The sequence below is a fragment of the Emys orbicularis genome, chromosome 11 (genome assembly GCF_028017835.1).
Source record: "Emys orbicularis isolate rEmyOrb1 chromosome 11, rEmyOrb1.hap1, whole genome shotgun sequence".
Classification (NCBI taxonomy): Eukaryota; Metazoa; Chordata; order Testudines; family Emydidae; genus Emys; species Emys orbicularis.
The window spans coordinates 58,710,999-58,726,179 of record NC_088693.1 but is presented as its reverse complement, the minus strand read 5'-3'; the positions used below and the strand labels follow the sequence as shown (position 1 = coordinate 58,726,179).

General features: G+C 44.9%; 1 protein-coding gene across 4 annotated transcripts in view; it reads right to left on the bottom strand.

Annotated features, from left to right (window-relative positions):
• Window positions 1-371: 371 nt before the first annotated feature.
• The window catches only part of CFLAR (CASP8 and FADD like apoptosis regulator), a 38,719-nt gene continuing 23,909 nt past the window's right edge, over window positions 372-15,181 (bottom strand). For all 4 annotated transcript variants that reach the window (XM_065413392.1, XM_065413393.1, XM_065413394.1 and 1 more), the window contains 6 exons: window positions 14,965-15,059; window positions 13,528-13,579; window positions 11,692-11,753; window positions 9,721-9,799; window positions 2,931-3,441; window positions 372-2,020 (listed from right to left, as the gene is read on the bottom strand). In XM_065413392.1, coding sequence (XP_065269464.1) covers window positions 1,882-2,020; window positions 2,931-3,441; window positions 9,721-9,799; window positions 11,692-11,753; window positions 13,528-13,579; window positions 14,965-15,059 — 938 coding nt within the window. In that variant the 3' untranslated portion in view covers window positions 372-1,881. The remainder of the gene's footprint in view (window positions 2,021-2,930; window positions 3,442-9,720; window positions 9,800-11,691; window positions 11,754-13,527; window positions 13,580-14,964; window positions 15,060-15,181) is intronic.

The following is a 15,181-nucleotide window of genomic DNA, read 5'->3' as shown; positions in this document are numbered from 1 at the left end:
GGCCTGGTCTACCCTTAAAAGTTTTGCCTGCATAGCTATGTCAGTTAGGGACGTTATATTTTGCTGGCATAGCTGTTGGCAAAAGCCCTCGTGTGGATGCAGGGATACCAGGAAAAATGTCCTTTTTGCAACCATGGCTTATTTTGCTAGGGGAACTAGTATAAGCTATATCAGGAACAAGTATAACCGATATCAACTGCATCTACTCTAGGAGAGTTTGCTGGTATAGGTATACCAGAAAACCTTTTAAGGGTAGACAAGGCCTTAGTTTATTTGCTAGACAGGAAGATGTACCAAGAATATTAAATATGTTTACTTACTTTAAGTGTGGGGGAGGAAGTGTGTGTGGAGGAGTAGGGGGGCCGGGGGGGGGCATGATGGGACCATGCCATGGATGGAAGCACAGTCAGGCCAGTGACAAGCTTAAAACTGACTCATCCAGGCCCCAATCCTGCAAAAAGACTGAGGATCAACCAAAAGTACTCACATGCACACTCACTTGCCTCAGAGCTCACAGGATCAGGGCCTTGTAGAAAGTGGAAGGGAAAGGAATTGCTACATTTATGGTAATCCTGTCTCTTATTGTTCCCGTAGGGAATGGAGAAGGTAATTAAGAAAAATCAAATTACTGAGCAGAGGTCTTTTGTCTTGTATAAATGCAGTGGCACAGAACTACTGAATCTTGTGCGTGTGAAGAGGTTGCAGTGTCTATAGCACGTGGATAATACCTAGTTGTTCATTGCCCTTATGACTGAGTCTGAAGGTGCAGTGGAATGGGTGACTTGGTGTCTGCCTGAAACTGGAGCATGCACTAAGTCTAGCTGGCTGAGGCTCAATCTAGATGGGACTGAAATAACGTTAGAAGGGTGGGAGCAAGCAGCCCTAGGAACTGGGCTAGCTACACAAACTCCTCTGCTTGGTGGAAGGTGGCTGTTATTTGCTAGCCAGATTCACGGTTTAGCAGTCTCATCAGATCCTGGGCTGCTGCTGGATCAGCTGTGGCAAAGAGCACATTTATCCATCTGTGCCCGGTGTGGCAAGTGTGATCTATTATTTCAGAGGCAGGCCTAGCTACCCTTACCTAGGCTTTTGTCACTGAGAGATTAGATTACTGTAAAGCATTTCAGGTAGGGCTACATCTTGGGACCATTGGGAAGCTGAAGTTAGTTCAGAATGTGAGAGCCTGTCTGTTAAGTGGGAGCATGTAACACCAGTGCTCTGTGAGCTGTACTAACTACTTGTGGGCTTCTGGGTACAACTCAGGGTGTTAGTTTCGACCTTTAAAGCCTTGGATGGTTTGGGTCCAGATTACCTTTAAAATGGCCTCTCCTCTCATTCCGGGCTGCCACAATCAGGAGAAGCATTCCAGCCACAGCTCCTTCGTTACAAAGGAGATGGAGCTGCCAGGAGGGCATTCTCTCCAACAGCCCCTGGACTCTGGAATGAGCTCCTGCCTAATTATGGGCTGGGAATGAATTATAATTATACATGGGGGTGGTAGTCTTACCAATTTAGCTGATTCTTGTGTTGGTTTAAATACTGGAGCATGGAATGGGCACTGCTAATGGGTATGTTTCAAAAATCAAAACATAACTAAATACAATAAATCTGTAGTTTAGAACCCTTTCAACATTGTCCTTCTGCTTGGTTGGGTTATAAGATCTGCTGCAGAGCTATGGATTAGCTGCCTCTCTTATCCTAGCTTCTGCCTAAAGTTTAAAATTGGAAACATGTGATGCCTCAACATCCAAAACGTTTCTAAATACTCAGATACTCTAGCAACAGGCACTTCAAAAATGCATGGAACCATGACAATTGAAGAAAAAGCCCACATGGATATCCCCATCTTAACATCGTGTCCCATGCAATTTCCATTAGCTTTTAACTGGGAAAAAGAAAGAGTTTTTTCCTCAAGGTGTGTTGTAGCAGGAGTGAGTATTGTTGCTGTGGATCTGAGGTCCTGTTGCAATCATACACTCTGCTGTTCAACTCAATATGGATATCCAGTAGGGGGAGCTTTCTGCAAAGAGAGAAACAAAATTCTCACACCTGAATGGAGGAGATCATCATTTTTAACTTAAAAAGACACCAGAGGACAAGCAGCTCCAGGCTCAGCGAGAGGAATGTTTCCAATCTCAGTCTTTAATACCAGAGGTAGAGCTCACAAACTTGAGGTTACAAATGCATTTATCAGACAGGATCTCTTATACTCCAAACTTATTAGCATGTCATGGAGGACTGGACTCCTTCCATTCCTGACATCTTGTGACCAAGTTTTAGGACCCTGTGGGGAGGTGCAGAGCTGTTCTGCTGACTCACACTGAATTTGGCTGCCAGACCAGATGGGACCTCTTTAGCTTAGCTTCAACTCAGGGTAATAAATGGGCAAATGGCTCTCTGAGGAAGATTGAACTAGAGGGAAGGTCAAGAGGTCCCGCAGGGAAATGAAAAAAAAAAAAAAAAAAAAAAAACCCACCAGCAAGCAGCTTTGGCTAAATGTTTATAGTTCTAAGTACAGTCCTGCTTAAGGACTCTGTTATTTAAAGACAACTCTCAGTTTGGACAATAGCCTATGAGGGATGTGTGTTGGGGGTGGGAGAACAGCATGGGAATCCTGACTGTTCACATATCTTCTCCAGGACTGGACTTTCTCCTCCCATGCTGGAAGTAACCGTGCAACCCCCAGCTCTGGCATACCCTTACACTCCACTCCAGAATTAAAAGCTCCACCCCATCTCTAGAGTACCTGGCCTGCACCCTGTAGGTCTGGGCCCACCTGGACCACCCCTTCAGGCCTGGGCACCATCTTCCTCTATGGTCTCTCACATCGCCAAGGTGCTCTGCAGTACGAAGCAGGGTGAAACCTCAGCTCTTTTGCTATGGGGCAATAAGTTGAATGAAAAGGGTTTTTTTGGTTTTTTTTTTTTTACCTTTTATGAGGATTGCACAGGAGCTCAGCCAGACAGCGTAGATAATGGGAAGATGAGCTGGGTGACCTTTCTAGCACAGACACATCCACCTTGCATTGACTCCAAAAGATGTCTGCTACTGGGGGAATACTACAGTTCCTAGGGCTTCTGGTATTGGCAGTGATTTTCTGTTCATTCCCATCCACTTCCAGCAGACTGGGTTCTTGCTGATCTGCTGGCACAATGTAGCTTTGAATAAAGAAGAGCTTAGGTTTCCCTAGGAGTTCACGGCATGAGTCTCCAGTAAAAAACTTCTTCACCTGATCCAAGGGGTACCCAGGAAAGGTCTGGTCTGTGCAGAAGATGCTCTGAGGGCTCCCCCGGCTGACCAATATGCAAATAAAGCTGTCAAGGTCTCTGTGCTTTTGCAGTCTTGCAACGTCATGGAATGTTTTGTTCATGGCTTCCACACTTAAATACTGGTAACAGTGAACTTCAAAGCCTAGAGCTTTAAAGGTGTCCTCCAATATATCTGGAAAAAGAAGAAGGAATTTGTTAAAGTGAATGTATTTCACGGCTCGGTGAATATCAGCCATGTTGAAAGGCTCTTAATATTGTATGTTTCACTACTGGAAAAACAAGAGGTTTGTTTCACTAAAGAAATTCAGCCAAAATCTAGACTCTTTGCAGTGACATCAGTGTCACAATGGATTACACACATGACGATGTCTACATAATATCTTGAATATGAGGGAAGTGTCACAGTTTCAGGATAAGTGCACCTGTATTCCTTCACCAAGGGCACCTGCTTTAGGCTCCCAGATCCTCAGCCATCACCTTTCTGGGCAGAGACCTGTCTCACTCTCTCCTGAAGCTGCACAGTTGTCAGCCTACACTGTGATATCCCCAGCAAGCCAGATTGCCTAAAAGGTCAGCATCTGCACTTTGCTTTCTCTCCAGAGGCTATGACCAATGTATCACCCCCAGTTACAAATTACCACACAGTCCTTTCTAAGCAAGCAGATTTATTCTTAATGAGAGCCAGAGGTTTTGGCAGCAGGAGTCAGTGGGGCTGTCGGTTGTGGGGAGGGCTCCGTCACCTCTGGTTCCCCATTTTGGGCAGAGTCAACTTATTTTGGGGGGGAGGAGATGGTGGGTTGAATAACTCTGTCTCTACCGGAGCAACCATCTGCCCGGATATTTAACCGGAGTAGGGACATACACGATCTCGCTTCAGGCCCTGCCCTAACTCTGTTTCCCTTTCTTGTCCGGTTACCCAGACTCATCCATGGGTGTTTGCCCAATAACCCTCCTCTCTGGGGAGTCTGGCTTGAACCAAGCTCATGCCATACAGACCTTCTCCCCTCCTTTCCTAGCAGCTGATACCTTTACTGCAGGGTTCTCAGTCCTATCCCTGCTGAAGTTTTCCTCCTAGTGGGATTCCCTCCCATGTGCCCTTCCTCACTGGCTCCTGCTCACTGCAAGCTGTTCTCCCAGGCCTTCTCTCTAAGAGCTCTGGAGAGCTACTCAGCCGAGGCATCCTCACTGGCCCTTTCCTGACTGGTCCCTCCACCTGGGGAGGTGGGCTAAGCCTGGCACAGGTGCAGCTGAGTCCCAAGCCCTTTAAAAGGCAAGGTCATCCCATGACACTGCCACTAACTTGAACACCAGAGAAATACATTAGCCTTTTTCCTGCTAAAAGGATGAGCAGTGAAATAATTAATGTTGACATTTAAATTCACATAATTAGGCCTCAGCATTAATATCCCATTGAATGAGTAGCTCACGCTTCTCTCAAAACTATTGTTTCAGGCTGTCTTCAAACTCAGGCAGACACCAGCTCATGTTGTGTGGCCACTTGCACAGCTGCATAATCATTTACACAGACCCCTCCTTATAGTCTTTTCTTTAATTTTACCATAGGTGGTTCAAACGTCAGGAATGTAGGCAAGGCCTTTTACCTTCATGGTCTGAACAAATCCCTTTTTCCCTATTCAACTTTTGCCTCCCTTTAGATGACTGGAAAGGCACAGCATCCTCGAAGGATGCTACATAAGCTATAGCAGGGGGAAACTCGTATATAGTAAAATTCAGAGAACCTTCCCTTCACTCTCCCTCTTGCATCAGGGTAAGGCCTTGGGTCACTTCTAGCAGGGGTGATGGCACAATTTATATAGTGGGGGTGCTCAGAGCCACTGAACCAAACTGTAAACCCTGTATATAATGGAAACCACTTCAAGCTACGGGGCACGGCAGCACCCCCAGCACTCCTAGTTCCAGCACCTATGACTTCTAGTTCCAAGAATCCCCATATGGTGGCTATCAGAATTTCTTGTTTTACATCTGTCAGCCTAAGATGCCATTTGCCTGCCCAAATATGGATCCTGCTGAATTTCACTGGCTGTGTCTGCATGCTTTGCAGTTACTATTCTCCAAATATTTTGTGAAGAAGTATAAATACTATAGAAAGATGGTTTGTCTGCTTAGATCATTAATAATAAGGAACAGCAGAGAGCTGATCACACATCCCCTCCTTCCACCTGCCCTTAGCCTTGAATTGCTGTTACAAGCATTCTCTAAAAGAACGAGGAGTACTTGTGGCACCAACAAATTTATTTGGGCATAAGCTTTCATGGGCTAAAACCCACTTCATCGGATGCATGCAGTGGAAAATACAGTAGGAAGATATATATATATATATATATACACACACACACACACACACACACACACACAGAGAACATGAAAAAATGGGTGTTGCCATACCAACTCTAACGAGAATAATCAATTAAGGTGGGCTATTATCAGCAGGAGAAAAAAAAAAAAAACTTTTGTGGTGATAATCAGGATGGCCCATTTCCAACAGTTGACAAGAAGGTGTGAGTAACAGTAGGGGAAAAATTAGCATGGGGAAATAGTTTTTACTTTGTGTAATGACCCATCCACTCCCAGTCTCTATCCAAGCCTAATTTAATGGTGTCCAGTTTGCAAATTAATTCCAGTTCTGCAGTTTCTCGTTGGAGTCTCTTTTTGAAGTATTGCGACTTTTAGGTCTGTAATTGAGTGACCAGGGAGGTTGAAGTGTTCTCCGACTGGTTTTTGAATGTTATAATTCTTGATGTCTGATTTGTGTCCATTTATTCTTTTGTGTAGAGACTGTCCAGTTTGGCCAATGTACATGGCAGAGGGGCATTGCTGGCATATATAACATTGGTAGATGTGCAGGTGAACGAGCCCCTGATGATGTGGCTGATGTGATTAGGTCCTATGATGGTGTCCCTTGAATAGATATGTGGACAGAGTTGGCAACGGGCTTTGTTGCAAGAATAAGTTCCTGGGTTAGTGTTTTTGTTGTGTGATTGCTGGTGAGTATTTGCTTCAGGTTGGGGAGCTGTCTGTAAGTGAGGACTGGCCTGTCTCCCAAGATCTGTGAGAGTGAGGGATCGTCCTTCAGGATACATTGTAGATCCCTGATGATGCGCTGGAGAGGTTTTAGTTGGGGGCTGAAGGTGACAGCTAGTGGCGTTCTGTTACTTTCTTTGTTGGGCCTGTCCTGGAGTAGGTGACTTCTGGGTATTCTTCTGGCTCTGTCAATCTGTTTCTTCACTTCAGCAGGTGGGTATTGTAGTTTTAAGAATGCTTGATAGAGATCTTGTAGGTGTTTGTCTCTGTCTGAGGGATTGGAGCAAATGCGGTTGTATCTTAGAGCTTGGCTGTAGACAATGGATCGTATGATGTGGTCTGGATGAAAGCTAGAGGCATGTAGGTAAGTATAGCGGTCAGTAGGTTTCCGGTATAGGATGGTGTTTATGTGACCATCGCTTATTAGCACAGTAGTGTCCAGGAAGTGGATCTCTTGTGTGGATTGGTCCAGGCTGAGGTTGATGGTGGGATGGAAATTGTTGAAATCATGGTGGAATTCCTCAAGGGCTTCTTTTCCATGGGTCCAGATGACGAAGATGTCATCAATGTAGTGCAAGTAGAGTAGGGGCGTTAGGGGACAAGAGCTGAGGAAGCGATATTCTAAGTCAGCCATAAAATTTTTGGCATACTGTGGGGCCGTGCAGGTACCCATAGCAGTGCCGCTGACTTGAAGGTATACATTGTCCCCAAATGTGAAATAGTTGTGGGTGAGGACAAAGTCACAAATTTCAGCCACCAGGTTTGCCATGACATTATCGGGGATACTGTTCCTGAGGGTTTGTAGTCCATCTTTGTGTGGAATGTTGGTGTAGAAGGCTTCTACATCCATAGTGGCCAGGATGGTGTTTTCTGGAAGATCACCAATGGATTGTAGTTTCCTCAGGAAGTCAGTGGTGTCTTGAAGATAGCTAGGAGTGCTGGTAGCATAGGGCCTGAGGAGAGAGTCGACAGCAGGATTGTCTGGCTATGTAAGGGTGCCAATGCCTGACATGATAGGGCGTCCAGGATTTCCAGGTTTAAGGACCTTGGGTAGCAGATAGAGTACCCCTGGTCGGGGTTCTAGGGGTATGTCTGTGCAGATTTGTTCCTGTGCTTTTTCAGGGAGTTTCTTGAGCAAATGGTATAGTTTCTTTTGGTAACCCTCAGTGGGATCAGAGGGTAATGGCCTGTAGAATATGGTGTTAGAGAGCTGCCTAGCAGCCTCTCATTCATATTCCGACCTATTCACGATGACGACAGCACCTCCTTTGTCAGCCTTTTTTATTATGATGTCAGAGTTGTTCCTGAGGCTGCGGATGGCGTTGTGTTCTGCACGGCTGAGGTTATGAGGCAAGTGATGCTGCTTTTCCACAATTTCAGCCCGTGCACGTTGGCGGAAGCACCCTATGTAGAAGGCCGGTCTGCTGTTTCGGAGGAGTCCACGCAGAATCCTTTTTTTTGTAGTGTTGGTAGGAAGGTTTCTGTGGATTAGTGTGCTGTTCAGAGGTGTGTTGGAAATATTCCTTGAGTCGGAGACGTCAAAAGTAGGATTCCAGGTCACCGCAGAACTGTATCATGTTTGTGGGGGTGGAGGGGCAGAAGGAGAGGCCCCGAGATAGGCTAGACTCTTCTGCCGGGCTAAGAGTATAGCTGGATAGATTAACAATATTGTTGGGTGAGTTAAGGGAACCACTGTTGTGGCCCCTTGTGGCATGTAGTAGTTTAGATAGTTTAGTGTCCTTTTTCTTTTGTAGAGAAGCAAAGTGTGTGTTGTAAATGGCTTGTCTAGTTTTTGTAAAGTCCAGCCATGAGGAAGTTTGTGTGGAGGGTTGGCTTTTTATGAGTGTATCCAGTTTTGAGAGCTCATTCTTAATCTTTCCCTGTTTGCTGTATAGGATGTTGATCAGGTGGTTCTGCAGTTTCTTTGAGAGTGTGTGGCACGATCTCTCTTTCTATTTTTAGCCAGTTCTGTATTCCACTGGCATGGTTCAAGCCCTAGAGAGATTTTTGCTTACGCAACAGTCTGTCACATGGAGCTTTTCAAAAGACTGTCTGAAAAATTCAAATTTTAACCTGGATATTTACGGAATTGAACTTTAGATGTAAATGCTTCCAAAAATGTCAAGAGGAAATTAAAGAAACCAGTTCCTTCCCCTTAAAGCTGTGATATCAGCTTCTGCTAAGCTAAGATACAACAGAAACCCAGGTGTCTTATGAACAAAAGGTCCTGTGCCTTCAGCTACTCAAGACACATGCTGTCCAATGTAACCACACTGTTTGAAGTGCACTATTGCCCTCTTATTTTATTTTTAAAAGCAGTAAGAAACTTACATTCTACTCCTGCCCCTGCTGTGTGACCTTGAGCAAGTCACTTTCCCTCCCAGAGACTCCACCCTCTTTCTTCTTCTTCATCTGTCCTTGGTCTATTTACAGCAGAGATGGGCAAACTACAGTCCATGGGCCACATCCGGCCCACGGGACCGTCCTGCCCAGACCTTGAGCTCCCGGCCGGGGAGGCTAACCCCTGGCCCCTCCCCTGCTGTCCCCCCTTCCCTGCAGCCTCAGCTCGCCATGCCGCCAGCGCTCTGGGCAGTGGGGCTGCGAGCTCCTGCTGGGCAGCAGGGCTGTGAGAACCACCGGCCTGCCCCGGTGCTCTAGACTGCGCGGCGGCGAGGCCTGCTCCGGCTGGGCGACGTGGCTGCCAGTTCTGGTACTCTGAGCAGCATAAGCAGGTGGGGAGTGGGGGGGGGGGGGGAGGGGTTGGATAAGGGGCAGGGGGCCCCGGGGAGTGGTCAGGGGACAGTTGGATAGGTGTGGGCCTGTCAGGGGGCGGGGGTGTGGATAGGGGTCAGGGCAGTCAGGGGACAGGGAGCAGGGGGGGTTGGATGGGGGGATAGGGTCCCAGGGGGGCGGTTAGGGGCAGTCAGGGGACAAGGAGCACAGGGGGTTGGATAGGTCGGGGGTTCTGAGGGGGGCAGTCAGGGGGCGGGAGCGGATAGGGGGCAGGGGCCAGGCTGTTTGGGGAGGCACAGCCTTCCCTACTCGGCCCTCCATACAGGTTTTGGAACCCCAATGTGACCCTCAGGCCAAAAAGTTTGCCCACCCCTGATTTACAGCGTAAGATCTTTGGGGCAGAGACTCTCTCTTACTATGAGTATTTACAGCACTGAGGGCAATGTGCTGCTAATCTCAGCCTGGCCCTTTAGGCACTACTGTAAAACCAAACAACCACCAAATAATAGTACCAAATAGTAACATTGAGACCAGATGACCAATGAGACCTGATCTTTGTTTTGCAACACACACTTGCACACTCAGAATGTAGTCTGGCCAATCATAATCCTTACATTAAAATATTGTACATGCTGGAGAATAGAGCTGCAAAGAATTTTATGTTCTTGAGACCCACCTGTGTCATTGCCAATGCAATCTATAATCAGGCATATTCCTAAAGGCCGACTCTGCATTCTGTACCGATCATCATACACCTAAGAAAAGTGAAAGAGCAAATATTTATTTCATTGCTGCACTCTCTCCTCCAGCGCACAGACCTTCTCCTTTTTAACCCCCTTCCCACACAGAGCTGCCCCCTCCTTCTCTCACCCTCTGGGCTGCGCACAGAGTGGCTGGCAGAAGTGTAGGTGGAGGTGCTGCAGCTGTCCCTCTAACTGATATACTTCACTTCTGTGATGGGAAAGGTTCAGGAGGCACTGGTGCATGGTTTTTATTTGGCACTGCTATTACTCTGGTTTGTCCTCTCATGCCACGCAACCTCACTATCTTTAATGGAGTTGCCTAAGCCATAAACAAATGCAGAGCGTGACCCAGACTTTCTAGGAAAGTTGGGGCAAGTTTGATTGCAAAGCTGTTTACTGCAGACAGATCTTTAAGAAGAGTCTTCTTAATCATATGGCCATTCACAGCAGTGACCCTGATGGAGTGACTATCAATTCTCTCCGTACACAATGGGGCTTGGACAACTTTTTATTACCACACTAACAGGAAGTGGATTAGCTGTGTGTTCTATAGGCCTGCAGCGGCATGGTTAATTACAACAACATTTATTTCCTTACCAAGCAGTCATCTTGTGGAAAAACTACAGATTACAGTTCAGTTCACTCCAATCCCTCCCCTTTAACAAGTTTATCACCACTCTGCTATAGGTATTCTACTCCTGGTGGAATTCTGTGCCAAAAAAAATAAAAATTTTGCAACAAAAAAATAAAAATTCTGTGCACAATATTTTAAAATTCTGCAAAATTCTGCATATTTTATTTGTCAAAATAACACAATATAATCACACCAGTTTCAATTATTTTTGATCATTTATTTCAAAATACCTGTCAGCAAGTATGTCTGTAACAATACAGATAACAAAAAAGATTCAGGAAATGTTTTTTTGACAAATAGATTCCTTACTAGGCATATTAATACAGAACTCTGAGTAATAATTCATTTAAACTACAATACAGAACCATATTTCCCACACCCCTCAGAAGCAGTGCAAAGGCTTTGGGGAGTCAGGGGTAACGGAGGAGCTGAGGGAGAGGGAAGTAAATTGCTGGGAAGGAGCTGAACTTGGAGGGTTGTTGGGTACGGGTGGGAAAAGTATGGAACAAGGTTTTTGGTTTTTATTGGGGGGGGGGCGAGGAGGGATTGTTAGGGAGCTTCCCCCATGTAGACCCTGGCTGACCCCTAGCCTCTCCCATTCAGTCAGGCACATCTGCCCCTGTCCCCATGCGTCTCTGTGCCCTCACCCAGCCAATACCTGTCTCTATGTGTCCCTGTACCTCTCCCCCGTCCCCAACGGCATCTGTGCCCCCACACAGCCACTCCCCTGTCCCTGTACCCCTCACCCTGCCCCCATGTGTCTCTGTGCCCTCACACAGCCACTCCCCTGTCCCTATGTAGCTCTGCACCTCCCTCCCCCCGTGGCCCTGTGCCTCCATTCCCATTCAGCCCCTGCCCCAGTCTGTCCTCCCCCACTAGCCCTTATAAGCCCCTGTCTGACCCCCTTCCCCAGCACCCCACAGCCCGTCTCCTGACCTGGCCTGACAAGCGCTGCTGGCGGGGAGCTGCAGCTTTGGTCTATCACCAAAGCACCCTCTGGTGGGCAAAAGGCAGAACTGCAGCAACGTTCTGGCAAAAGCTTTTTTCTCAGCAAAAAATTTGAAATCTGCAGGGCTCATTAAATATGCATGCACGCAGTAGCGCAGAATTCCCCCATGAGTAGTATTCCCTTGCTAACAATAATGCATAAAGTAATCCCCCTGCTAAAAATGCACAAGTAGTATGCAATCATGCAGTTTTCCAAGCATGGAAATGGAGGATGTCTCTTAAAAAAAAATCAGTCACAAAAGAACCTAAAGTGTATATATACCTTTTTATTCACCTGAGAGGAGGTGGCTCCCGATTCCTGTACTGATGTGTGAACTGGTTCTGCTGTGGTTACAGAACACAATATAATGATTCTCAGCATTTATGTGATATTCTAGTATGTAGATATTAGTGATTTTTTTTCAAATTAAAATTAAATAAAAAAGTAACCCAAGATCTCTCTCCTTCAGCCCTGTTAATTCCTATCTGAGCAAATACATACTACATGTTTTAAAAAAATCCAAGTGAACCTAGCCCAAGTTACTAGTGACCAAAAATCATTGTGCGCTGGCAGAACAGTGACCTATTACTGTTGGTAAAGTACCACATGTGAAATGAGTTGGAGGTCTCAGCCTAATTCCTGATGGACTCAGGTGCCCACGATAAAACCTACATCTTATTGCCACCCCTTTTGGCAGGCTCTGCAGAGATGCCAAGGATTAAAGGGACATGGAAACACAGCTACCCTTTACATTCCTAGTCAGGAGTCCCATCAGAGTGGCAGCTCGTGGGTCTGGCAGTGTAGGGATGCCTGCACTGTTCTTGCTCATATTGTTCCAGTTCGGTGGATAACAAGAGGATATCAGTCTCCACGGCTTCAATTCAGTACCTTTCACAAGCAATAAATTAGCCAAGATAGTAACACATTGCAGACTTAAGAGTTCTCTTTGCTTTCCTGGGCCAGCTCAGATGGATATAGGAAATCCAGAAGTTGGGAAATAAGTTAGCCCTAGTTAGGTCTTGTTTTACAATGGTTAACCCTGTTTCAAAAAAGCTAATTACCTAGATCTCTCCTCTTTAATTGGCTGAGCTGGTTTTGGTTTGTTTTTTTCTAACTTGGCTTTCTTATAAGAAATAGGTTTTGGAGCAGTTCTCATTTCTGTCATTTCCCTCCATGGGAATTTAGAAGTATCCTACTATTTTACAAACACTACAGATTACAGGGAAAGAAATTAAAAGAGACAGAAATAAATTCAGTGGTTTCCTCATTTATCCCAAGTCAACATATACACAGACAAAATTGTCTGAAAATCCAATTGAATCTATTTTGTTCTGCTTCTTCAATACAAAGTGAAAGTAAGATTGCCCCCACACTCACATCTGTAGCGCTCTCCCTCTCTCTTTCCACATAAATAGACCTTTTAATTAAATGACCTGTGTATTTTCATCAAAACCAAACCTTTACCCAAGAACAGCACATAGGCACACCGATTATATGAATTTTTAACATACACAACCATATCGTTTTATGGGCAGCATAGTCCATGCAATTAACAGCAAAAAGTAAACTGGATCTCATTCCTTTCCTTTCCCAGTATAGTTTGCACCTTTTTTCTCTAGGAATGTTTCCTCAGGTCTTTCTGACCTCAGATAGATTCCCACACAGTACTTGTACTGAATCCCATCCTTGGTCTAACTAAGTGACACATCTAGTCAAGAGTTAAAATACCAGTGATGTGGGCAATGCTCAGGTCTACAGGCTTTATACCACATCCTATTTTAATGTGATACCATCTATACACCAGTGTGGGAGATATCTGAAGGAAACTAATTCTATTACCTTAAACAGTAAAGTGTCATTTTTGCTTCCTTAGATTCCACTTCAGTAAGTTAGATAGTTTGTCACCCAAATGCTTTAAAGAATGTTTAAAATGTAGGACATTGGAAAATTGAATAAATGAGTAAATTTTAAAAATAATGCTCATACGGAGTGCTTACAGCTTCAATTGAAATCAATTGGAGTGGCAGGTAATCAGCACCACTGAAAGCTAGTCCCTTAATACAAGGAAGTACACAGTAGGTCTTTTTGTTAATGAAAGAACAGGTAGGTTGTTCTTACTCTGAATGGCATGTTGTCCATTTAATGATCTTTCTTTGTTCACATTCTGGATCTAAAAATTAAAAATAAGGCATATTTTCTCTCTTTCCAGAAATGTACAATCAGACCTTGTTAAATATCACACAACAAGCTTTTTCAAAAAGAGAAGGTTATAAATAAAGAGTTAACAGCTTTATCAACTAAGCAGGAGTAGCAAAATTTTCCGCATCAGGCACAAACTTTGGTCAAAGGTTCAGTCAAAACAAAGCTAACTCCACAGAGAGGTAGAAAACTGTGAGCCAATGAGGTGTTTTCCAAGCAACAGCCAGTTAAACTGAACTGAATGGGATGCTGTATCTATACTAAAGCAACTCTGAAAACTAGTTTTGTGTATTTCCAAACTGGTAACAGAAAAAGACATGTATTGTTGAAGTTGTGTTGGTCCAGTTGGAGAAGTTGAACAGCTGGAAGATCAGAAGAGCTCCCAGGTAGACAAGGTGTCTGGGACTCTAATTAGGCAGCACTCACACACCCAATGCATGGACACTGGCCGAGGTGGAGTGTGACCAATCAGACGCGGCCAAGTCATCTCTAGTCGCAGGCCATGAGGAGCAGGTCCTTAAAAGGGGAAGGGGCCATGTGCTCAGGAGTGCACTCACAAGTTTGTACCTCCCAAAATTGTACCTCCTGTGAAGGCCCTTTGCCCGGACCACCTGGCCAGTGGTTCACCACGTTGCATTCCATCGTGCCAGAAAAGGACATTATTGTTGAAGTTGTGTTGGTGGATGTACTGTGCACTTCAGTGTGTATTATATTTATGATACACTTCATACATTTATATCTACAGAATATATACAAGATTGAAGAATTCTCTCTGAGGAAAGGGCTATATGAAGAAAGCTGGAATTATCATGACATCAATGTCAGACAACATATTCAAGACCCAGCTGCAAATCTAGGATAAATTACATACAACAAGAATAAACTAATAATCTCAAAGGGACTTGTCATATATTCAGTCAAGATCATTGATCAGATCAGAGACTTCATAGGAAATCTAAGGAAAGTTACCTTCCCCAAAAACATAAACCAAAGCCTTTAGCTTCCAACAGTCAGTGGGAAAAGTAATTTTCCTTAGGTTTTCCATGAAGTACCACAGCCATAAATAAGGATAAAGAGCTTGATCTTGTCCTAGTAACTCAGGAAAAAAAACACCCCCTAGTAGCGTCAATGGAAGTTTTGTCTGAGTTACAAGTACTAGACGAAGACCAAAAAAGCAGCAGGTAAAAGGGATTAGACAAATACATTAAGCAATGCATTATATTCCAATTACTAGCAGTACCAAGTGCCTTCAATTAGTTTTCTCTGTCCCCCAACTTCTTGGAAGGTCAATTCCTTCTTCCTCCTGACAGCTTTTACAGACAAACCATGAATTTGGCTGATTTGTTGCATACTTACCCCTGAACTGTAGGGAGGGTCAATGAGAGTCAGGTTAGGGAGAGATGCCTGAAGTGCATTTATATACATTGGCGGAGAACCACTGTTGGACAGAGCTGAAAATTGAACAGAAATAGGCAGAGATGAAATTAGCAGTGGTTACTAAAACACAGCCTTCTTCCCAAGCTGAATGTGTGTTTCTACATGCCCAGTACAATGGGGTCCTGGGCCATGACTG